The following is a 23,629-nucleotide window of genomic DNA, read 5'->3' as shown; positions in this document are numbered from 1 at the left end:
TGTATGTATGTATGTATGTATGTATGTGTGAATGTATGTATGTTTGTGTGAATGTATGTATGTATGCATATATGTATGTATGTATGTATGTATGTATGTATGTATGTATGTATGTATGTATGTATGCATGTATGTATGTATGTATGTATGTATGTATGTACATGTATGTATGTATGTATGTATGTATGTATGTATGTATGTGTGAATGTATGTATGTTTGTGTGAATGTATGTATGTATGCATATATGTATGTATGTATGTATGTATGTATGTATGTATGTATGTATGTATGAATACGTGTGTGTATGTATGCACATTTGCTTACTTGAAACAATAATGTGGTCAAAGATTTCAAAAATTTGCAGACTGAAAACCATTTCTCAAGTACTCTGAGTGCAAAAAAAAAAAAAAAAAAATATGTGACAAATACATAGATAACAAATTAATAGGTGACAAATAAATTTGATATTGATGTTATCTAGTTACCATTCTTTTCTCAAAAAAAGCGATAATATACACACATAAAAATGCATTGGTAGTAATATTTCCCACAATGGTAGTAAGATTTTCCACAATGGTAGTAACATTTCCTACAATGGTAGTAACATTTCCTACAATGGTAGTAACATTTCCGACAATGGTAGTAACATTTCCCACAATGGTAGTAACATTTTCCACAATGGTAGTAACATTTCCTACAATGGTAGTAACATTTCCTACAATGGTAGTAACATTTCCTACAATGATAGTAACATTTCCTACAATGATAGTAACATTTCCTACAATGATAGTAACATTTCCTACAATGGTAGTAACATTTCCTACAATGATAGAAACATTTCCTAAAATGATAGTAACATTTCCCACAATGGTAGTAACATTTCCTACAATGGTAGTAACATTTCCTACAATGGTAGTAACATTTCCTACAATGGTAGTAACATTTCCCACAATGATAGAAACATTTCCTACAATGGTAGTAACATTTCCTACAATGGTAGTAACATTTCCCAAAATGGTAGTAACATTTCCCAAAATGGAAGTAACATTTCCTACAATGGTAGTAACATTTCCTACAATGGTAGTAACATTTCCCACAATGGTAGTAACATTTCCTACAATGATAGTAACATTTCCTAAAATGATAGTAACATTTCCCACAATGATAGTAACATTTCCTACAATGGTAGTAACATTTCCTACAATGGTAGTAACATTTCCCACAATGGTAGTAACATTTCCTACAATGATAGTAACATTTCCTAAAATGATAGTAACATTTCCCACAATGATAGTAACATTTCCTACAATGGTAGTAACATTTCCTACAATTGTAGTTACATTTCCCACAATGGTAGTAACATTTCCTACAATGATAGTAACATTTCCTACAATGGAAGTAATATTTCCTACAATGGTAGTAACATTTCCTACAATGGTAGTAACATTTCCTACAATGGTAGTAAAATTTCCTACAATGGTAGTAACATTTCCTACTATGGTAGTAACATTCCCACAATGGAAGTAACATTTCCTACAATGGTAGTAACATTTCCTACAATGGTAGTAACATTTCCTACAATGATAGTAACATTTCTCACAATGATAGTAACATTTCCCACAATGATAGTAACATTTCTCACAATGATAGTAACATTTCCTACAATGATAGTAGCATTTCTCACAATGATAGTAACATTTCCTACAATGATAGTAACATTTCCTACAATGGAAGTAACATTTCCTACAATGATAGTAACATTTCCCACAATGATAGAAACATTTCCTACAATGATAGAAACATTTCCTACAATGGTAGTAACATTTCCCACAATGATACAAACATTTCCCACAATGATAGTAACATTTCCTACAATGATAGTAACATTTCCTACAATGATAGTAACATTTCCCACAATGATAGTAACATTTCTCACAATGATAGTAACATTTCCTACAATGATAGTAGCATTTCCCACAATGATAGTAACATTTCCTACAATGGTAGTTACATTTCCCACAATGATAGTAACATTTCCCACAATGGTAGTAACATTTCCTACAATGATAGTAACATTTCCCACAATGATAGTAACATTTCCCACAATGGAAGTAACATTTCCCACAATGATAGTAACATTTCCTACAATGGTAGTTACATTTCCGACAATGATAGTAACATTTCCCACAATGGTAGTAACATTTCCTACAATGGTAGTAACATTTCTCACAGTTATAGTAACATTTCCTACAATGATAGTAACATTTCCTACAATGATAGTAACATTTCCTACAATGGTAGTAACATTTCCTACAATGGTAGTAACATTTCCTACAATGATAGTAACATTTCCTACAATGGTAGTAACATTTCCCACAATGATAGTAACATTTCCTACAATGGTAGTAACATTTCCTACAATGATAGTAACATTTCCTACAATGGTAGTAACATTGCCTACAATGGTAGTAACATTTCCTACAATGATAGTAACATTTCCCACAATGGTAGTAACATTTCCTACAATGGTAGTAACATTTCCCACAATGGCAGTAACATTTCCCACAATGGTAGTAACATTTCCTACAATGGTAGTAACATTTCCTACAATGGCAGTAACATTTCCCACAATGGTAGTAACATTTCCTACAATGGTAGTAACATTTCTCACAGTTATAGTAACATTGCCTACAATGGTAGTAACATTTCCTACAATGGTAGTAACATTTCTCACAGTTATAGTAACATTTCCTACAATGGAAGTAACATTTCCTACAATGATAGTAACATTTCCCACAATGATAGTAACATTTCCTACAATGGAAGTAACATTTCCTACAATGATAGTAACATTTCCCACAATGATAGTAACATTTCCTACAATGATAGTAACATTTCCTACAATGATAGTAACATTTCCCACAATGATAGTAACATTTCCTACAATGATAGTAACATTTCCTACAATGGTAGTAACATTTCCCACAATGGAAGTAACATTTCCCACAATGGTAGTAACATTTCTCACAGTTATAGTAACATTTCCCAAAGTTATAGTAACATTTCCCATAAAAAGATTACTAGTATAAAGGACATTATATATCTGTTTGAGAAACAGTCACGGGCTTATTTTACATTCATTTAATTTTCCATGCATGACAACAACATCCATTTCACATAATAAATCATAATCAGTTCTTTTTCATATTCATTCATTCATTCATTCAAAGTTTTAAGATGTATATTTTCCTTTTCTTAGTGATGCGTGGCGACGGGTTGAGGATTTCGCCCTACCTAGTGCGTATCGCACGTGTACCAAGGTCAAGGGCAAGATGATATTAATGGACAGGTATGACCAGCTAGTTATGTTAGAAACAACGATAATCATAATAATGACGTTAACGTCATAGCAGTGACAGATGATACTGTAATACACGGTATATTCGAGGGCACCATCATCCGTAGTTTCGAACTATATAGATAGTATCGTGGCACAAAATGTAGTGGTTATTTCAGCTCAACTCGTTGTACAGGTTTCAATATCCAAGGTTTCTAGTTCCGTATCAACCTTGAAAACCGCGGATATTTACATACAACAAATACTTATTTAAATTTGTCGGATTTCACAACAGATGACTAAACATGTGTGGTTGTTTTTTTAAAATAACATCATATACGTTGTGTATAGTTTTTTATCACTTAATTTGCTAGTCACTCGTGTAATATACCCTAGAGAGTTTCTCATTGGTCGCACCAGTCAGAAATCAATCGTGACGTCATAATATTGATAATAACTTATACAAAATATATCAAGCTTAGTCCTTAGGAAAACAAAATACATGATACATGTTTATATTCATTAGCGACATTTTGTTTATGCCTTCTTTCTTCATCTGTTTCAGCATCAGTGCAGCCGAGGCATCCAAACTTTCTACTGTGTTTGACGAGTTTCGAACTGTAGTCCAGTACATTACAGGCGTATATATGGACGTGAGCACTAGCATTGCAGAGGACCCTGATCAAGCTGCAAAGTCAGTATTACGTCATATCCGGTTAAAATAGAAAGCATTAGAAATAATCTTGTTTTGTCAAAACGAGCTCATAAGGAAGTTGAATATTTAATAAAAGCTGTAAATCTATTTTGATTTTCATATAAAAGATAAAAAAAAATTCATTATTTTCGCCTTAGATGAAAATTGTATGCGGATATTTACGCGGAAATAGTTCTAACCCACGTGATGTAGTGAGTGAATTGACACTTTAAAACATTTTATTAGTCTAATTGAAATGGTAATCTAAATATAACTTATGTAACAACGTGAATGTCCGTTTGTTATATCATGTTTTTTTTATTGATATGTAGGTACTACGAAAAAACCTGCCCGGTCATACTTACCTTATGGTCAGCTTGTGTCCGACTAACAGTGGACTGTATCATCACGCTCAAACAGTACGTAATATATTATATATTGGTAATCACTCAATGTACCCAACAGCACCTTATACATCAGATATTGGTTATCACTCAATGTACCCAACCACACGTTATACATCAGATATTGGTTATCACTCAATGTACCCAACAGCACGTGATACATCAGATATTGGTTATCACTCAATGTACCAAACACGTGATACATCAGATATTGGTTATCACTCAATGTACCCAACAACACGTGATACATCAGATATTGGTTATCAGTCAATGTACCAAACACGTGATACATCAGATATTGGTTATCATTCAATGTACCAAACACGTGATACATCAGATATTGGTTATCACTCAATGTACCAAACACGTGATACATCAGATATTGGTTATCACTCAATGTACCCAACAACACGTGATACATCAGATATTGGTTATCACTCAATGTACCAAACACGTGATACATCAGATATTGGTTATCACTCAATGTACCCAACAACACGTGATACATCAGATATAGGTTAGCACTCGATGTACCAAACACGTGATATATCAGATATAGGTTATCACTCAATGTACCCAACAACACGTGATACATCAGATATAGGTTATCACTCAATGTACCCAACAACACGTGATACATCAGATATTGGTTATCACTCAATGTACCCAACAACACGTGATACATCAGATATTGGTTATCACTCAATGTACCAAACACGTGATACATCAGATATTGGTTATCACTCAATGTACCCAACAATACGTTATACATCAGATATTGGTTATCACTCAATGTACCCAACAACACATGATACATCAGATATTGGTTATCACTCAATGTACCAAACACGTGATACATCAGATATTGGTTATCACTCAATGTACCAAACAACACATGATACATCAGATATTGGTTATCACTCAATGTACCCAACAACACGTGATACATCAGATATTGGTTATCACTCAATGTACCCAACAATACGTTATACATCAGATATTGGTTATCACTCAATGTACCCAACAACACATGATACATCAGATATTGGTTATCACTCAATGTACCCAACAACATATGATACATCAGATATTGGTTATCACTCAATGTACCAAACACGTGATACATCAGATATTGGTTATCACTCAATGTACCAAACACGTGATACATCAGATATTGGTTATCACTCAATGTACCCAACAACACGTGATACATCAGATATTGGTTATCACTCAATGTACCAAACACGTGATACATCAGATATTGGTTATCACTCAATGTACCAAACACGTGATACATCAGATATTGGTTATCACTCAATGTACCCAACAGCACGTTATACATCAGATATTGGTTATCACTCAATGTACCCAACAACACATGATACATCAGATATTGGTTATCACTCAATGTACCAAACACGTGATACATCAGATATTGGTTATCACTCAATGTACCAAACACGTGATACATCAGATATAGGTTATCACTCAATGTACCCAACAACACATGATACATCAGATATTGGTTATCACTCAATGTACCCAACAACACGTGATACATCAGATATTGGTTATCACTCAATGTACCCAACAACACATGATACATCAGATATTGGTTATCACTCAATGTACCAAACAACACGTGATACATCATATACTGGTTATCACTCAATGTACCCAACAACACGTTATACATCAGATATTGGTTATCACTCAATGTACCAAACACGTGATATATCAGATATTGGTTATCACTCAATGTACCTAACAACACATGATACATCAGATATTGGTTATCACTCAATGTACCCAACAACACATGATACATCAGATATTGGTTATCACTCAATGTACCCAACAACACGTGATACATCAGATATAGGTTATCACTCAATGTACCCAACAACAAGTTATACATCAGATACTGGTTATCACTCAATGTACCCAAAAACACGTTATACATCAGATATTGGTTATCACTCAATGTACCCAACAACACATGATACATCAGATATTGGTTATCACTCAATGTACCCAACAACACATGATACATCAGATATTGGTTATCACTCAATGTACCAAACACATGATACATCAGATACTGGTTATCACTCAATGTACCCAACAACACATGATACATCAGATATTGGTTATCACTCAATGTACCAAACACGTGATACATCAGATATAGGTTATCACTCAATGTACCAAACACGTGATACATCAGATATTGGTTATCACTCAATGTACCCAACAACACGTGATACATCAGATATTGGTTATCACTCAATGTACCCAACAACACGTGATGCATCAGATATAGGTTATCACTCAATGTACCCAACAACACGTGATACATCAGATATAGGTTATCACTCAATGTACCAAACACGTGATACATCAGATATTGGTTATCACTCAATGTACCGAACAATACGTGATACATCAGATATAGGTTATCACTCAATGTACCAAACACGTGATACATCAGATATTGGTTATCACTCAATGTACCAAACAACACGTGATACATCAGATATTGGTTATCACTCAATGTACCAAACACGTGATACATCAGATATTGGTTATCACTCAATGTACACAAGAACACATGATACATCAGATATAGGTTATCACTCAATGTACCCAACAACACGTGATACATCAGATATTGGTTATCACTCAATGTACCCAACAACACATGATACATCAGATATTGGTTATCACTCAATGTACCAAACACGTGATAATCAGATATTGGTTATCACTCAATGTACCAAACACGTGATACATCAGATATTGGTTATCACTCAATGTACCCAACAACACGTGATACATCAGATATTGGTTATCACTCAATGTACCCAACAACACGTGATACATCAGATATTGGTTATCACTCAATGTACCAAACACGTGATAATCAGATATTGGTTATCACTCAATGTACCAAACACGTGATAATCAGATATTGGTTATCACTCAATGTACCAAACACGTGATAATCAGATATTGGTTATCACTCAATGTACCAAACACGTGATACATCAGATATTGGTTATCACTCAATGTACCCAACAACACGTGATACATCAGATATTGGTTATCACTCAATGTACCAAACACGTGATACACCAGATATTGGTTATCACATAATGCACAATAACTTGCTTTGTTCATCAATTATTGTATGTATCGGCAATGTAAAAAACTGTTATTTAGAAGCTGTGAAAAACTTATCACTTCAGACATAGAATAGAAAAAAGGAGGTGATTACCGGCCTTAATGAGACAAAATAAATAAGACTGCTCCATACAGCTGGTTCGTCCTTCTGGGAATCGTCAGTGATACTAAGTCTGAAGTGATCATAGGAGACAACAAAAGAACTCAAATTAGGTGAAAGAAAAGCAAAATCCGCATTTCAGTACTACTCTTGTAAAGATATCAATAATCCTTTATTTGTTATAGTGACATCAATTTCTAAAATAGTTACAAGTATTGATATATATATCGTTACACGTTCCGTATAGCTTTGTTTCCCTATCGTGTACCGCCTTCTTTTTGGAATGATTTACATCATTATCTTATTACAAATTCTTAAACAGGTCAATACCTAACGCTTCTTTCCGATTGATGTATGTTGTTTTGATTTGGGTTTCTTAACACCTGGGTCAAACGAAAATGTCCTTTGCAGAAAAAATATAAACAGCTGCATGTCAAATTTGTACAGGTAATAACAGTACAGGTAAGGCATCCAGGGCAATAAAAGTGCACACAGACAGATGTGTTTCTAAGGTACTATTCTCCGGTGAGAAATCTGCTATTTTAATGTGTTATCATCATGCACGATATTACCATATCACTGTCCTGTAAAGTCAGCAGTGTACACGAAACAAATTCCAAACATGATTAGGCTGCCGACAAAACACACAGGTAATTAACACGAGATAGGTGGTGATTCATGGATATCACGGGAAACGTTCATTTCTAATTACTTAAGACACCTGCCATCGCACAGGTAAAAGTACAGGTACAGGTAATACTGCGCACTAGCTATGTCTCTCAGAACCAATAAACGAATTCAAAATACCCGAATTCATACAAGGTTTTTATATTACGGTACAGTTGACCAATTTGTCTATTTTTTTCGTGAATTCCACCGGTCCTCTGTATCAACAAATTTATTTATCTACGAGTCAATCAATTAATATGATATGAAGATGATTAAGATTTTCTGAAGGGAAAGGGAGGTAAAGTGGATACCATGGGTAATGTCAAGTTATGTGAAATTGCATTCTTTGGGAAAAAAATTACCATATTTGATATCTACGAAAATATGTTATTACAGTATTGTATCATGTCACATAAATGGTCACATAATCGATACCTTATTAACGTTGATATAGACGATGTTCTGTTACGTTTTAGTGTCCGCTGTATATTGTTTGCACGGGGTTAATCATTGTCGTATTATCAGAAGTTATATATTAAGAAAGATAGAGGTGCCAGGTAGTGAAATGTGACAAAAAATCAAATTGGGTTCCTTTAATGACAAAAATACCAGCCTCTTACTCAAGGAGCCACATTAGTGGTCTGAGAAAGAACAATAGATAATGCAGACATATAACAATAACAAACTAAAATAGATAACAATAGGAAGCATGTATATCCTTCAAAATTACAAGGTTAGAAGAAGATCTGGGGTCCGGAAGGATAAGCGTCTTCTGTTTCATCGTCAAAGAATCTAGGTCAAATATGGGATAATTTACCGACCAGCAGCCTAGTTAATCGCCGAACTACTGCGTAATACTGAATGAGTAACAGCCAAATGCACTCGAATTCACTTCTTTTGAGACTGCATGTTCTTACTTTCACAGTCGCATTTCAGTGTGATCGCTTAAATGACCTTTTGGAATCGAATCAATACGACTTGAAACAATACGTAATCATGCCCAGCAAATATCGTGCCATTATTCCACGAAAACACTTCTCTATTTTAGCAGAAATATAAATTTGTAATGTTGAGTGTTGGTTGTTGATTGGCAGACACTGGGGAGACTCTGAGGAGTACGTGGATCTGTCGAAAACAATATCATCTACGTGCGCCATGTGTGTCAAAATGATAACAGTGACTGCTGACGTCATCAAATTCCCTGTTCCGGATGAGTAAGTATTATGGTTTGTGCAAAATGTGTCGTTTTTAGTTTACAGAACTTTGTAACAAAGCTCAAATTACTGTAATAATTTAAATTATGTGTCGCTTTGTCCTTTTCTGACGCTTTATGACAGATAAAGAAGTGGTTGATTATTTTTTGTTGAATTTCACAGGCAGAAGGACGCTTTCCTCGAAAGTTCGGTAGACAAGTCGACCGAAGTATGTTCAGCACTATCCAAACTCATAGATGCTGCGAAGCCGTAAGTCAAGCACCATACCTCTTTAACATATATCCTTATGGAAGATATTCTTTATTAAGGCCACATGACTTAAAGCCACATACTCACGAAGAAACATATATCAATGTTTACATTTTGAGGTTTTTACAGTTTTCGAACTTGATACATACCTAACAGATTATCGTGAATCAGAAACTGAAAGAAAACGTGTATTTATGAAAGTATACGGGGAATTCCCAAAAATAATAACTCTGGTTGCCGGACCAAGTTCCTCTGAAAATTAATCCCACAGTGCAACGGCGGGTTTTACAGTCCATACAAAATGGCGATGTTATCGATGTTTTGTTGTATGCATATTGCTACAATTTAAAATTAAGTATTTAAATGTAATCTAATAATGTAATATTCTGTCAATATGTTTAAATGAAAGCATTATCAGGCAAATGTCACGTATGCTCGATATGTAAACATTTATGTGCAGTGCATAGCGGCGATTTATTTTTATACACTGACGTCTCAAGGACTTCCCAGGTCAAGCGTCCAGGCCAGTGGTCATTTTAATGTTGGGAGAGCGTGAATGAGCATCTTGGATTGCCATTAATACACGTGTGCATCTAGAATTTTAGGTTGTTTGGGAGTATGTGGCTTTAACTGAACTATTTTCAATAATAAGATCCATGTGTTTTTTCAGACAAAAATTACAGTTTGCGTTAATGCTGAAAATAATTTTCTTTGCTATTTTCCAGGGATGACGAAGGACCAACTGAAGCCATGATGGAGATGGTCACGTGGTCTCTGTTTAGCTTAAACCACGTGTCGTGTTTCGTCATAAAGCCACTCCTAGCGAACGGGTGCGTTTTAATAACAATATAAATGTTAATCGTATCTCTAGAAATAACATCATAAAAACCTGATTAATTATCCCAATTATTGACCTGTAATTCCAGTTACAATACCATTTCCATGTTTTCAAGGTCACTTATGACAAGCGTCACGAATGAACTATGAAATTTTCATTTTTACGAAGCTTTAATTATAAACTATATTCGAGAATTTAGAGAATATAAATAAATGTAATATTTGAAACAATAGTCCGTTTTATAATTTCTATAACACTGGTGAAACCACGAAAACCAGGTTTTAAGTGTATTACGACAGATAAAGAAGACTTTTCCCCTTACATTGGATTATATGAAAAATTTGCTATTTCAATAAGCTTAATGTCTGTTAAACACCCCACGAAAAATGATTAACGGTGCGTTGTCAATTAGCGTTAGTAATGTTTTACATACTGCCTGTACATAGGTGTATACTTATAATTCAATGAGTTTCCCTACACAAATAAATGTAAATATATTATTTCTGCTAGTAATTACAACGGATCGAGTTTTATATTAAAAGGATATGGTATAGAGGAGACAGAATGTGTTTGTTTGCGAGTTTTCTTTTTTCTTTTTTTGTTTGTTTTTGTTTGTTTATGGGTTTTTTTATAGGGGAGGGGGGGGGGGGGGGGGGGGGGGGTTACAGTTTTTTTAACGTGTTTTGTTTTAATTGCAGTCATGTGGAGTCAAAGTGGTTCAAACAATACAGTGGAACACTAGACAAAATGTTTGACAAGCTACAGTCTGTCACAGACGAATCCTCCACGGGGTATGTATATCTTAATGAATACTGCCAATTGTGTTTCAGAATAGTATACAGTAGATTATACAAAGCTGGACATTTAGCCGTTATCTTGGCGGGTTTTCTAGTTTTTTTTCCCGCATTGGTCGAATAGCGTTAAATGCTTGTTGCAATTGCAATCAGCAGTTTTTAGGATTCCTTCCATGGCGTTGTGGCGCCAGTGTATCATTGCGATTATCTGTTTAAAGTCGATAGTATGAATAACTGCGCCGAAATATGTACGTTAATGCTGTCTTAATGCTTTAATTGTACTTATAATGATTATAAATTATCACCAGAATGTCTTTGTATAAACACATTTATAGCACGAACACTACCTAACTATATCATCACTATCTTTGTCACAGTGTCGATTCTCAGGCACGCAAGGAGACGCCACCTCCTCAAGAAACAGAATCAGAGCCGGAACCGGAAGTGAAGGAAGACACCAATGGGAAGGAAAAGAAGAATGAAATAAATACGAAAGGAGCTAAAAAGGAAGTGAAAGGAAAGGAAGTCGCAGAGACCCAGGAAGAGGAACCGGAAGTGTAAGTCACCAATAGCGAGAGAATAAATTATAAATTGATGTCAATATCCATTGTTTTATGATGTTGACAATAGAAACAGATTGAACTTATGCAAGAGCAATGTAAGATTTAATATCGACACTAACGTTCGTCGCAAATTACTGCAGTAAATGAATGTCCTCGACATTGGTATAAGTTATAGAGGCTTTCCGACGTTAACACAAGTGTATGTTATACAGATTTAAACAGTTGTCAGTATTGGTCCATAGTAAATTGTGTGTGTTTATCATTGCCAGACCACCGCCGCCACCGCAACAGCAAACACCCGAGATTCTTGCCACACTTGAAAAAGAATATGCGAAATTTTCAGAGGAAGTCCTCAGCACCGGAAAGTAAGTGTCAATTGTTGACTTTCTTTTTGCTTGAACACGTTCTTAGAAATATTTTGTCAGTATTTTTTTATCGTTGTCGGTGGTATATTGTACAAATGTAAAACCCCTTTGTAATGAAATGTTAAGGTAATCATTCACCATTAATTTCGAACTGCCATAATAAGTTATCTATGAGGACAAATTACGTTTAGAATCAGCCGCTTGTGAATACTTTTCAGGTATTTATAAACTCATTGACAATTTACGACACTACATCAGGTAAATACGGTTAGGTAATTCGTAGCATTCTTTTACGTTTCCACATCCCTGATGTAAACACTAGAAGATTGTAGATCTCGGATTCCCCGGTAGTAAGAGTAAAATATTTTTTTCCGAGGGGATGCAACTCCGTGGGTAATAATTTGATAATGACTTTTCAGGGTTACTGTATGTATTGAGGACGAATCCGATCAGAACGTTCGACTCTTTTACCGACCAGAAATACATAAAGAACTTGCTAAATGTCGTTTTGGCGCCTGCGATATGAAGGACAGAGTCCAGTGGCTTGAGGAGATTGAACTCTCACCTGACCAAACACTAGTGTCAGACGTATACGTCATCAGTGACGGAATCCTAAAGACGACGATGGATGTCGAAGTGGAAGTGACCGCTGTTCCCCCTAAGGGTTCCGCCAGCCGAGTCATTGTCAACATCAAAAAGGGAGGAGTGTGGTCTATTTTAGAAAATTTTGACAGGGTAAGATTGCTTGATATTCAATGTATCCTCTATGTGTATTTTCATCAATGCACTTAACTTTTGCTATTCTACGTACAACGGAAATAATTTAGATCTTTAGTTTTAAATAACTCGAAAACGATTTTGTATTGTATGCACAGCAGAATATTACACATCAAATACGTTTTAATGATTAAGAATTCAAAAAATGAAAAATGTTCATTGTAGATATATATTTATTGTTTTACGTGAACAATAACGTTAAAAATTAACTAGAAATCAACTATAGTGCAAACGATCATTTACACAGAATACAAAACATCTGAAATAGTCTCGAGATAATATGCAGTAAGCACAATGATGATAACGCTTATATTAACGGAAAGTTAATTAAATTAGTTTCACTTTTGAAATGTCAATGTCAGATTTGTTCCGCAGCTAAACTAACAGGGTGACATCGTTCAACAAGAAATAACCACAAAAGAACAATTCGAGGATTGGAAATGAATATTAAAAAAAAACATATTTAAAAATAAGCAAATACAAAAATAAACAAATAAACAAATACAAAAATAAACAAATCTAGAAAAAAAAAAACAACAACAAATACACCACGTCTTCAAATTTGCAACAAACCATATGTGAAAAGCAGTTTCTTGAAATCCGTATTTCATATCAAAAAAAGAAAAAAGAATTTACAAACACGTTTTTCTTCTTTGCAGGATGTCTTTCCAGAACATGTACGAATTTCGTTTAAGACAAATGAGTTGGAGGCTGTGTATGCTTACATAGAGGAACTCTCGGACGAAGAGGAGATAGTGCCAGAAGGATGCACCTTTAAATCGCCAACGAATCCAAAAGTCTTTATCAACTTCCCACATGGTGCTGTCCAAGATCCTACAAAGGTCTTGGTGAAGGTAATTACGAAACAATACACAAAGGGTTTTACGAAACAATACACAGAAAGCCATATTTCGTGTAGTCATTTGCCGTGGTTTAACCGTATAGTAGGTCTGTTTACTATTGTTTCAGATTTTCTATTTGTGTATTTAAGCTGATTGAAAATTCAGAATCCTTGTAAAGAATCGTTATATATGGCTGTTGTAGTTGCCTTGGGGACATAATTTGTGGGTTCTTTCCGTTCTGTTGCGTGATGAAATACGGCGATGCCGTTTTATATGTTTAACGTCTTGTACTGTACGACTCTATTCAGAAAGTACCATCGCTTCGTCTTCATTTAGTCTAACTAATACGTATTTACAGTTTGTCAGTGCAGATGAAGTAGTGGTGAACGACAGACCATCCTCAGAAAAACCGTTGGACGGTGTCAGAGGAACTCTGGCCGTCTCGGATGCTGTTGAGGTTTCTGCCAAAGACTCCTCCGTGGATGTCCAGAAAAATATCCTCGTACAACTGACGATTGATGGGGATGACAGCGATGACGGCAAAGACACACACATAGTGGTTATACGGTACCGTGGTGACCAGGTCCAAGTAATGGACAAATCCCAATGTCATATCACCAAAGTAGAGGCGGGTGTCTATAGTGTTCAGACGCGCGGACTCTGGTGGTAAGTATCAAAATATTGATTTGAAGTATTGGTAGGCTGTTCGGCTAAATAATTAAGCATTCAATGAATTATCACGTCCTGTTAAAAGAAACAAACTTTGTATTTATATAACTATGTGCATCAGTCAGGTTGTGTTCCAGGAGATTCAACAGTGAATAACCGACTATCGATTAACATAAGATTACGGATTCCTTTGATAAAGGGCAAGACGTCCGCTTTGTATTGTGTGACATAAGTAAAGCCCTCGATAGAGTGTGGCATGGAGGGTTAATATACAAACTAGAATAGTGTGGCATTCTAGGAATCTTTACCGAGATGGTTTAAATATTAGATAGAAAACAACGTATTTTAACCTAGGGCATTTTCTCAAATTACAAATCTATTAATTCCAAGAGACATTATACCTCTCCGACACTGCTTTTATAGATGAATGTATGCATATTAAAATTAATGATTGAGGGCTTTCAAATTGTATATATTTCACTAAAATATCAAATACCGAAACCTTTAATAACAATTTCCTTCTTTAGTACTTTTATTAGAGATTAAGCCGCTGTGTAAACTTTATGATCACGTTAACAGCGGCAGCTTTTGTATGTTGCTTTCAGTTAAATAGTATGACATGGAACATTCGTGGTTGCCTGTAATGTGTCAAGCTATTGAGATATTTTCGTGGTACACGTTTTCATTGATAACCTATATCAAGAAATAGTAGTCTATTGTTTAAACTAAACTTTGTTGTTAATTTCGTACAATGAAAACAGCTAGAATTTATACACCACGAATATTTCGCGTGATACAGTATATTGTTGTAAGACAATAGTTTATGCTTTTGGATCTTGATATTGTTTATAGTTAACTTATTTTTTTTCTTTTGAAGCATCGGAATAGCAAGAATAAAGAAAATATTTCTCAACATGAGGGACACAATTAAGAAGGAATTTCTAGTTATGTTTGGGAAAGTCAAACTGTGCAACATCTGTACCTTCATAGACAATACACTTCGTGACAGAGAACGCGGTCTAGCAACATTCTGGATAGAAATTATCGAAAAAGTCAAAGTACCTGAAGCAACATCAGAAAGAGCACTACAAAACCTCATTGAGGTCAAATCTAGTAGGTCAAAAGATCTCATTATCAGGCAGAGTGAAACGTTGAACGTTCAATTAGATGGACAAGTAAGAGTAGTGGGAGCCCCACTGACCGATAAATATACCCTAACTTATCTCGAAAATACAGACAACCACTTACAAGTTCCTTTGGAGATTAAGAGAGATCAGGACAAACCACCAAATGCGACATTTATATTCAAGGACGTCACATCCGGTCAAACGTGCCACACAGTTTCTGTCCCCATCCGGGACCTTACGGAGCTGGCAACAGGTACAATACATATGTGTTTTCGGGTTTTAACACGATAGTGTTAATCTAGGGATATGGCAGGTTTTTTTCTTGAAATGTATTTATTTGGGTTTGCTGCACGTAAACGTTTTCACCTACATAGAATTTCTTCTTCCATCATTCCTACTCTAATTCTACAATTGCTTGTTTAAGCTACATTCTTTTAATACTGCTGCCTCATTTTGAAAATTGCGACGTCGTACAACTTTTCAAGAATTCAGGAAATTAGCAAATAATTTAACAGATTCCCATATCCCTATTTAATTTTACATTTTATTTCTGATTAACTCGATGATTTTTGTAGCATAATTGATATTATCCGTTTTTTGGCATCACAGACCTGTTCCTAAAACCATCCTAAATGTACATGATTTACGTATACATTGTACCTTTTAATTTTGCACTGTTGGCGCTTGAAGCATTGCGCAAAATTCTGATTGGGAAGATTTTGCTTATAACTCTCGGTCACATAGGTGTGTATACATTGTTGATGCACTAAATCATCTAAACGTTTTTCATTTACAATACTATGAAATGTGCAAAAAAAGCGCAATTACGACTACGGTAAATGTCGTAAGTGTAATGATAATAAAATTTGCGATTTGTACAGACATATTCCACTCTAAATAATGTGTACACTAATTGTAAAATGTAATATTTTATTTTATTAGAAGACATCACTTCGCGCCCTCCGACACAGTACCATGACAAGGACAATTCTCGGGAGGAATTTAAACACAGGGACGAAGGTAGGAAATACACAAAACACTCGTTATACTGCCAAAATGAGGGAAAGTTATAGTAATTCGGCAATTTATCGAGGGAAAGATTTATAGCAATTATTAAAAAAAAAAGCGACAGTGCAATATGATGTGATGAAAGGAGGGACATTATATCCTGATGTGAATCATACCGCCATATTGTACAATTTCGGAAATTCTTAACTGAAATTTATTTCCAATGTGGTTTTATTTATTTGTCGGCTGTTTATTTTATCATTAGAAATGTTACATAATATGATCTATGAAGATTGTAAATATATTTGTAAATATTTCAAAACGGGATTTCAGTGTCTAAAAGAATTATTGAAAGAGATTTTTTCCCGTTTTCTGTATGAATTTGGCGTAAAATGAATAGGAAAACAGAGAAACATAGAAAAATATTAATATTAAAAAAAAAGCAGCTTGGAAAAACCAGAAGATGTTTGTATCTAATAAAATAAATTCAAATTCAAATTCAAAACTTTTATCATAAAATATGGGTGTGTTTTTAAAATACGTCCTGTAAAGTTTGACGCAACAATGTTTCTGTAGTCTTGTTACTGTTCTATAAATAGCATGCAAATATAATTAATATTTAGACGGAGAATGATACCTAGTTATACTTACGTACCTTTGTTTGTTGCAGCTGCTAAGAATGTTTTGTCCCACAGTAGTTTGATGTGTCTGGCGCGTGTCCTATCCCATACAGAATGCAAGCGCCTTGGTACTCAGATGGGTGTACCCATGGAAACGATTCAGAAGCTTTGGGACGCTTGTGAAAGGGAGCCTACAAATACCAACTTCAGGATCCTGTGTGAGTGGCGAGGGAAATCTGTCCGATCATCCATGGTGGATTTTCTCTTAAATTCTCTTCGGACGATTGGACTGTGCAAACATGCTGCGGTTGTAGAAAAGGTTTCAAAACTTAGCAGAGGCTTTCAGCAAGAGGATTTCGAAAAGTAATTAATACAAATGATTAATGGATATTTGTTGACATTGAGAAACAAATCTATGGTCTTGGAGTGGAAAGTGTCTCGTAAGAATCCATTCATGAAACTGCACAATTTAAAACCATGGACATGATGGTGTGATTTATTCAGATACGTAAGGGGCGCTTTTCCTTCTACGCCCAAGTACATAACAGTATCTGATGCGTCATCAGTTTATGTGCATGACGTGCTGGATCTCATTACCTGGGTCATGTGACGTATCTTTTTGACATCACAAACTGATGATAAAGGATTTTTATTTTCTATATATTTTTTATATTTGTTGTTAATTGATTATTTATTGGTGGCATTTTTATAAGTTTGCTCACAAGAAACTTGACATTTACCCGATTTGTCAACCTCTATATGGTCGTAACACAGAACAGTATCGCAAGTCGTTGTGTGTTACCCATCTAATTCAGATATCTCTATCTATCAACAAAAGATGTCTGTATTTGAATCGAGATATCTTATTTAAATACAGTATTTTTATTAATGTATCAAACAGAGACATATCTAAATATCGGTATATAAAAGAGATATCTTTATTGCATTTTTGCCAGTAAAATATAGAGATTTATCAAACTAATAAAACTTATATCGCAGTGATGAGCAATGAAAATATAAGATTTTGCAATGAAAATATAAGTTTTTCGATTTTTTGTTCAATCAGAGCGAACCTTTGTATTCATCTCATTGAAACTTAATCGAAACGAAGATAAAATGGTTATTTTGCTGTAATTCGGAAATATTCAGACTAGTTTTTGAAAAAAAATACTCACTTGACGTTAGCTATGCATGCACAGATTCTCCGATAACAGCAGAAAACGCTTAAATTGTGTTTATCAGTTCTTTCATTGCGCCGTCAAGTTGACGTGGATTAACGTCGGAAAGAGATGACGTCATGAATTATGTTACTGATTCCCGCGCTTTTTTTTACAATCTATTGATTGTGTTTTAAAGTATATAAAATGCAATAAAAAGAAAATTGAATGGTTTCCCGTTTAATATAACATATATTTCACTCGTATGACAGAATATTTCGATATTTTTCACGAGTGCGAAAATCGTACTCGTGAAATATGTTACATTAAACGGGAAACCATTCAATATCCTCTATATATTTTCACAAACATATGTATTTAAATCAAAACTATTTTTATTTAAATTAGAATTATCCGAAATAACTGTATTCAAAACACAGATAACTCAATTTTGAATACATAAAAAATAGAGATCTCTCCATTAAAAATAGAGATATATGTATTCATTACAGATATCTTAATTAAGTAGGTAAAACCCCAGAATGACTTGTAATAGAGAGGATAGCATTAAAGGAAGCATGATTCATGGACGTCGTTCCTGAAATCAAGGATCGTTCCAAACATCCACGGAAACAGCAATATAAAAGCGAATATTTAGTATATGGGCATTGTTTTGTTTTTTGAATAGAAGGGAATTCAATGCAATGTTTTTATATTCAATATATTATTATCATATTTTTCTATGAAATATATTTGCTTACTAATTTGTAATACATGTACATTTTATTAGCAGTCGATAGCTGAATAAGACGGTTGCTAATTCCGGCTTTTTATCTTCTTTTTTTTCATAAAAATCAGACTTGTTGTTTCCTGGAAAAAAAATTATGAAAAAAAAAATTGAAAATAGGCCAGGTTACCATTTTTGGACACCCTAACTCTGGAGGAACAGCGACTTGCTCCCAAATTTAGTTTATGATGCCCATGTTGAGCACTGTAATTGTTTACATGTATTTACTTCAGGGCAGTAAATGAATTTTGGTAATTTTTCAAAGGATTTGATACTAAAATAGATCAACCGTAAACTTGGCCACTGTGACCTACTTTTCAGTCTTTGATTACCAGCATAAATGTGCATTAATATTTCAGTAGTCACGTCATTGTCGCCAATAAATCCTTTTTGAAGATGAGATATAAATATAAGTTCCATAACCGTGCTCACTGTCCGGCTAAAGTTCATGTTCAAATGTTATAGGTATCAAATTTTGTGATATATTGTACTGCACGTTTCATACTTGCAATAAAATGAACTATTTTCGTATTTATTTATTGAAGAATAAAGTTATATACATCAAGAATCGCATTTGTGATCATTGAAAGATAACTCTCAAAGCGACAATTTTTTTACCGGTGAATGTATTCTATAGCTACCTCAGGTAATCTCTCCCCTCTATGTACTGTGACTACATCAGGTAATCTCTCCCCTCTATATACTGTATCTACATCAGGTCACCTCTCCCCTCTATGTACTGTGACTACATCAGGTAATCTCTCCCCTCTATATACTGTATCTACATCAGGTCACCTCTCCCCTCTATGTACTGTGACTACATCAGGTAATCTCTCCCCTCTATGTACTGTGACTACATCAGGTAATCTCTCCCCTCTATGTACTGTGACTACATCAGGTAATCTCTCCCCTCACGTTTCAAGTTTCATTTATTTCAGTATCAAAGGCCTCCAGCCCACAGTATATGTAAATACAAATATAAATATAAGTATTTCCAAATGCAACTAAGCATAAGAGAAAGTAACATGAATTGATTCATATAATTCATATACATCGCACATTTCAGCATAATTTACACAAAACGTCAAATTATCAAGATAACTCCCAAGCATTGAGCATAGATAATACATTGATCAGAGTGCAAAATAAATTTACCGTGTATGAAATATATTTAACGTATGCTCAAAATTAGGTACATCATATAATAATACTAAACACAACACATTTCTGAGAGTTTCATAAAAGGAAGTAAGCTAAAAAATAATGTGTGTATATAAAGTTCACTAATTATATAATAATAAGGACAGTAGAAACTGCCCATAGATATATTAGTGAGTTTAGATGGATCTCTTGTAATATAATTAGAGAGTAAGTAGCGTAACTCTCACAAATGCATATATAATCAATTCATTGGAATTCGGACATAGTCTTCACGGGCTTTAAATGCTCGTATCAAAAAAAGTACAAAAAGATCTACAACACCGTACATCACTCACTAAGATCAAAAACTTCTCAAGTACATCCAAGTGACTCATATTTACAGATAAATTCATAAACAACTCATTTCTGAGTTCATCATACAACGAACAAAAGCACACAAAATGTATCTCATCTTCAAGTATGGATCTCCTACAAACATTGAGACAGTATATACAAAGTCTGTCATTTCTAGGAGTAACCATTCCATCTTCCTGTTTCAATCGCTAGATGATGATTACCACTTCTGAAACGCACTAATACAGTACATATATATATACCTGTTCATGTTTTGAAATCTTCTTAACAAAACAAACTTTTAAACTGCCTATAAGTACATAACTTGTCATTGTTATTTAATATGTCATACCATGATTGCAAAAAGGTATCTGCCAACCTGGTTTTTACATTTTGGAGAAAAACAGAAATGTCTCCAACACCCTGATTTAGCCAAGCTTCATTAAAGCCAAGACTGCCAAGTATTTGTCTCACATAAGTGGCCCAAGTTATTCTACCTGCAAGATCCAGTCTATACAACATTTCATAGCTTTGGATATATATAACATGTAGGGGGTACCTCCCAAGCTCACCGTACAAAACATTTCTGCTGGTGCTCGAGTTGACGCCTAAAACTCTTCTACAAAATTTCAAATGTACAGATTCTATTGCATCACTCCGGGTAAAACCCCACACTTTTGCACAATAACAAAGTATTGGAGTAATCATATGATCAAAAAGGTAAAATGCTGTATTTACATCAACCTGTTATTCAATATCTTAATAAATATCTTTCCTATTACTGAAGATAAAGAAATACTATATAATTGTTTGGATTATTTTGTGTCACCTTTCTTATGCAATGGGGAAATTATAGCTTCACACCAACTTACTGGAAAAGATCCAGACCGAAGTATTGCATTAAATAACATAGAGAGATATGGCTTCAGTAGAGAATATACATACTTCATATGCTCATTCATGATGCCACCAGGACCGGGTGCTTTACCATTAGGTAGGGACATAACTGCATCATGAATGTCTTTGTCAGTGATAACAGAATCAAGAATTTCATTTTACCTTTGTCATTCATGTCTATTGTTTAATATGTGAAAAATCTTCAAAAAATAAAAGAATTATAAAAAAAAAAAAAAAAAAAAAAATTCATCCTCATCGACTGCTGTCGCATCATGATTACCAACAGTCTCAGTAGCATGATCATAAAAATCTTGGTCAACATGAAAATTTGCATTAGAAAGGTTTACAAAGTGGTTCAACCAATCGCTTGGGGTAATATTACCACTGACCATTGCTCTGCTTAAATCTTTTAATGTAAGACCATAAATCATTGTTACATGTGACGTTCCTTATGGATACAGTGTGTGTAGAGACACTACAAACTTCACGTTTACTCCTACAAACATGTTTAAATCTTTTCTTAGCATTTTTATATGCTTTAAGGTCAATCTCGCTATTAAACAATCTAAACCTGTCCAAAAGAGCGTGCCTCTTCAGTGTCTCACACTCACTGTCCCACCACTTTGGTTGTACAATACCAAAGTCTGGCTTGCTACGTGCATCACTTAAAAATACCACACGAGAAAGCACAGTCAGATATACAATTAGTCAAAATATCAACAAAGTTTTCTATATTGAGTTGCTCAATGAAAGAGAACATTTCATCTTGGCAAAATGACAAACAATATTCAAGTTTGCTCTTATATAAATCAAGTTTTTCTGAATTCCACTTAAGTCTTTTCCATGTTGTAGTGTGTGACTGTTCCTCATCAATAACTGTCTGAACAACACTACACGGTATAGAAATAGAACACTCTAATGGAAAGTGATCAGAACTGTCTTCACGTAATATATTAAATTGGGAAATATTGTAAAATAAACTAGATGAGACAAGTATATAGTCATTAACACTGTTGCCAAGATGGGACATAAAGGTAAAATTTCCATCTGTGTCATCAACACGCCCATTCAACATATGGACGCCCATACACCTACACATAGATAACGAGGAATATCCAAATTTATTTATTTTTTCATCACGAGAGTTCCTCTACATCAAAATTATCGTAATCATAAATTTCTGGATCAACCTGCAGATGTTGAATATCATCATCAGCAATATAGTCTTACTCAGTACCGACCCGTGCATTGAAATCTCCAGCGAGAAGTATACCAGATATGTTCTCACTATGTACAGTACTATAAACATGTTAACAAAGTGTTTGAACACCATCCTGATCCTGCTTATCTAAATAATATGATGATTTTTCAAGGAAGAATATATACAAAGGAAAACATAAAATGCACATCATCAGATGTCACATTGAAATAGATACCGTCATCAAATTCTACATTACATGTAATACGTTGAAAGCAGTTGCGTACTGTTTTTCTAACAAATACATCTTACACTACCAGCCCTTCGTCCATGCCCCTGATATTCTCTTACCAAAGCATAATGGTCATAACCCTGTAAAAGATCATCAAATTCTTGTCCACATACACAGAAAGTTTCCTACAGTGCAACAACATCATACTTCCTTAAGAAAGCAATACAAGATGGGCTAATGTGTTTACGAGGCCATTTACATTCCATGACAGAATATCTAATGGGAGTTTACATTACACACCTCATTTGATATCAATCTATTTACATAATCGCCACATGTACTGGAGCCTGGGCCACAGCCCTAACTGTTACATAACCATTCTGGCACATCCTTACCGTCTAAGGGGAGCA

General features: G+C 34.5%; 1 protein-coding gene across 2 annotated transcripts in view; it reads left to right on the top strand.

Moving 5' to 3' along the window:
- LOC117343477 overlaps window positions 1-19,963 on the top strand; it is a 60,074-nt gene extending 40,111 nt beyond the window's left edge. For both annotated transcript variants that reach the window (XM_033905846.1, XM_033905845.1), the window contains exons 4-18: window positions 3,261-3,350; window positions 3,904-4,032; window positions 4,365-4,451; window positions 9,483-9,602; window positions 9,765-9,851; window positions 10,577-10,681; window positions 11,388-11,480; window positions 11,861-12,040; window positions 12,316-12,411; window positions 12,831-13,146; window positions 13,848-14,042; window positions 14,389-14,696; window positions 15,577-16,079; window positions 16,769-16,846; window positions 17,505-19,963. In XM_033905846.1, the coding sequence (XP_033761737.1) occupies window positions 3,261-3,350; window positions 3,904-4,032; window positions 4,365-4,451; window positions 9,483-9,602; window positions 9,765-9,851; window positions 10,577-10,681; window positions 11,388-11,480; window positions 11,861-12,040; window positions 12,316-12,411; window positions 12,831-13,146; window positions 13,848-14,042; window positions 14,389-14,696; window positions 15,577-16,079; window positions 16,769-16,846; window positions 17,505-17,821 (2,704 nt within the window). In that variant the 3' untranslated portion in view covers window positions 17,822-19,963. The remainder of the gene's footprint in view (window positions 1-3,260; window positions 3,351-3,903; window positions 4,033-4,364; window positions 4,452-9,482; window positions 9,603-9,764; window positions 9,852-10,576; window positions 10,682-11,387; window positions 11,481-11,860; window positions 12,041-12,315; window positions 12,412-12,830; window positions 13,147-13,847; window positions 14,043-14,388; window positions 14,697-15,576; window positions 16,080-16,768; window positions 16,847-17,504) is intronic.
- The last annotated feature ends 3,666 nt before the right edge of the window (window positions 19,964-23,629 follow it).

The sequence above is a fragment of the Pecten maximus genome, chromosome 15, assembly GCF_902652985.1.
Source record: "Pecten maximus chromosome 15, xPecMax1.1, whole genome shotgun sequence".
Taxonomy (NCBI): domain Eukaryota; kingdom Metazoa; phylum Mollusca; class Bivalvia; order Pectinida; family Pectinidae; genus Pecten; species Pecten maximus.
Note: the sequence above shows the minus strand (reverse complement) of the source record. Positions and strands in the feature narration are given on the sequence as shown.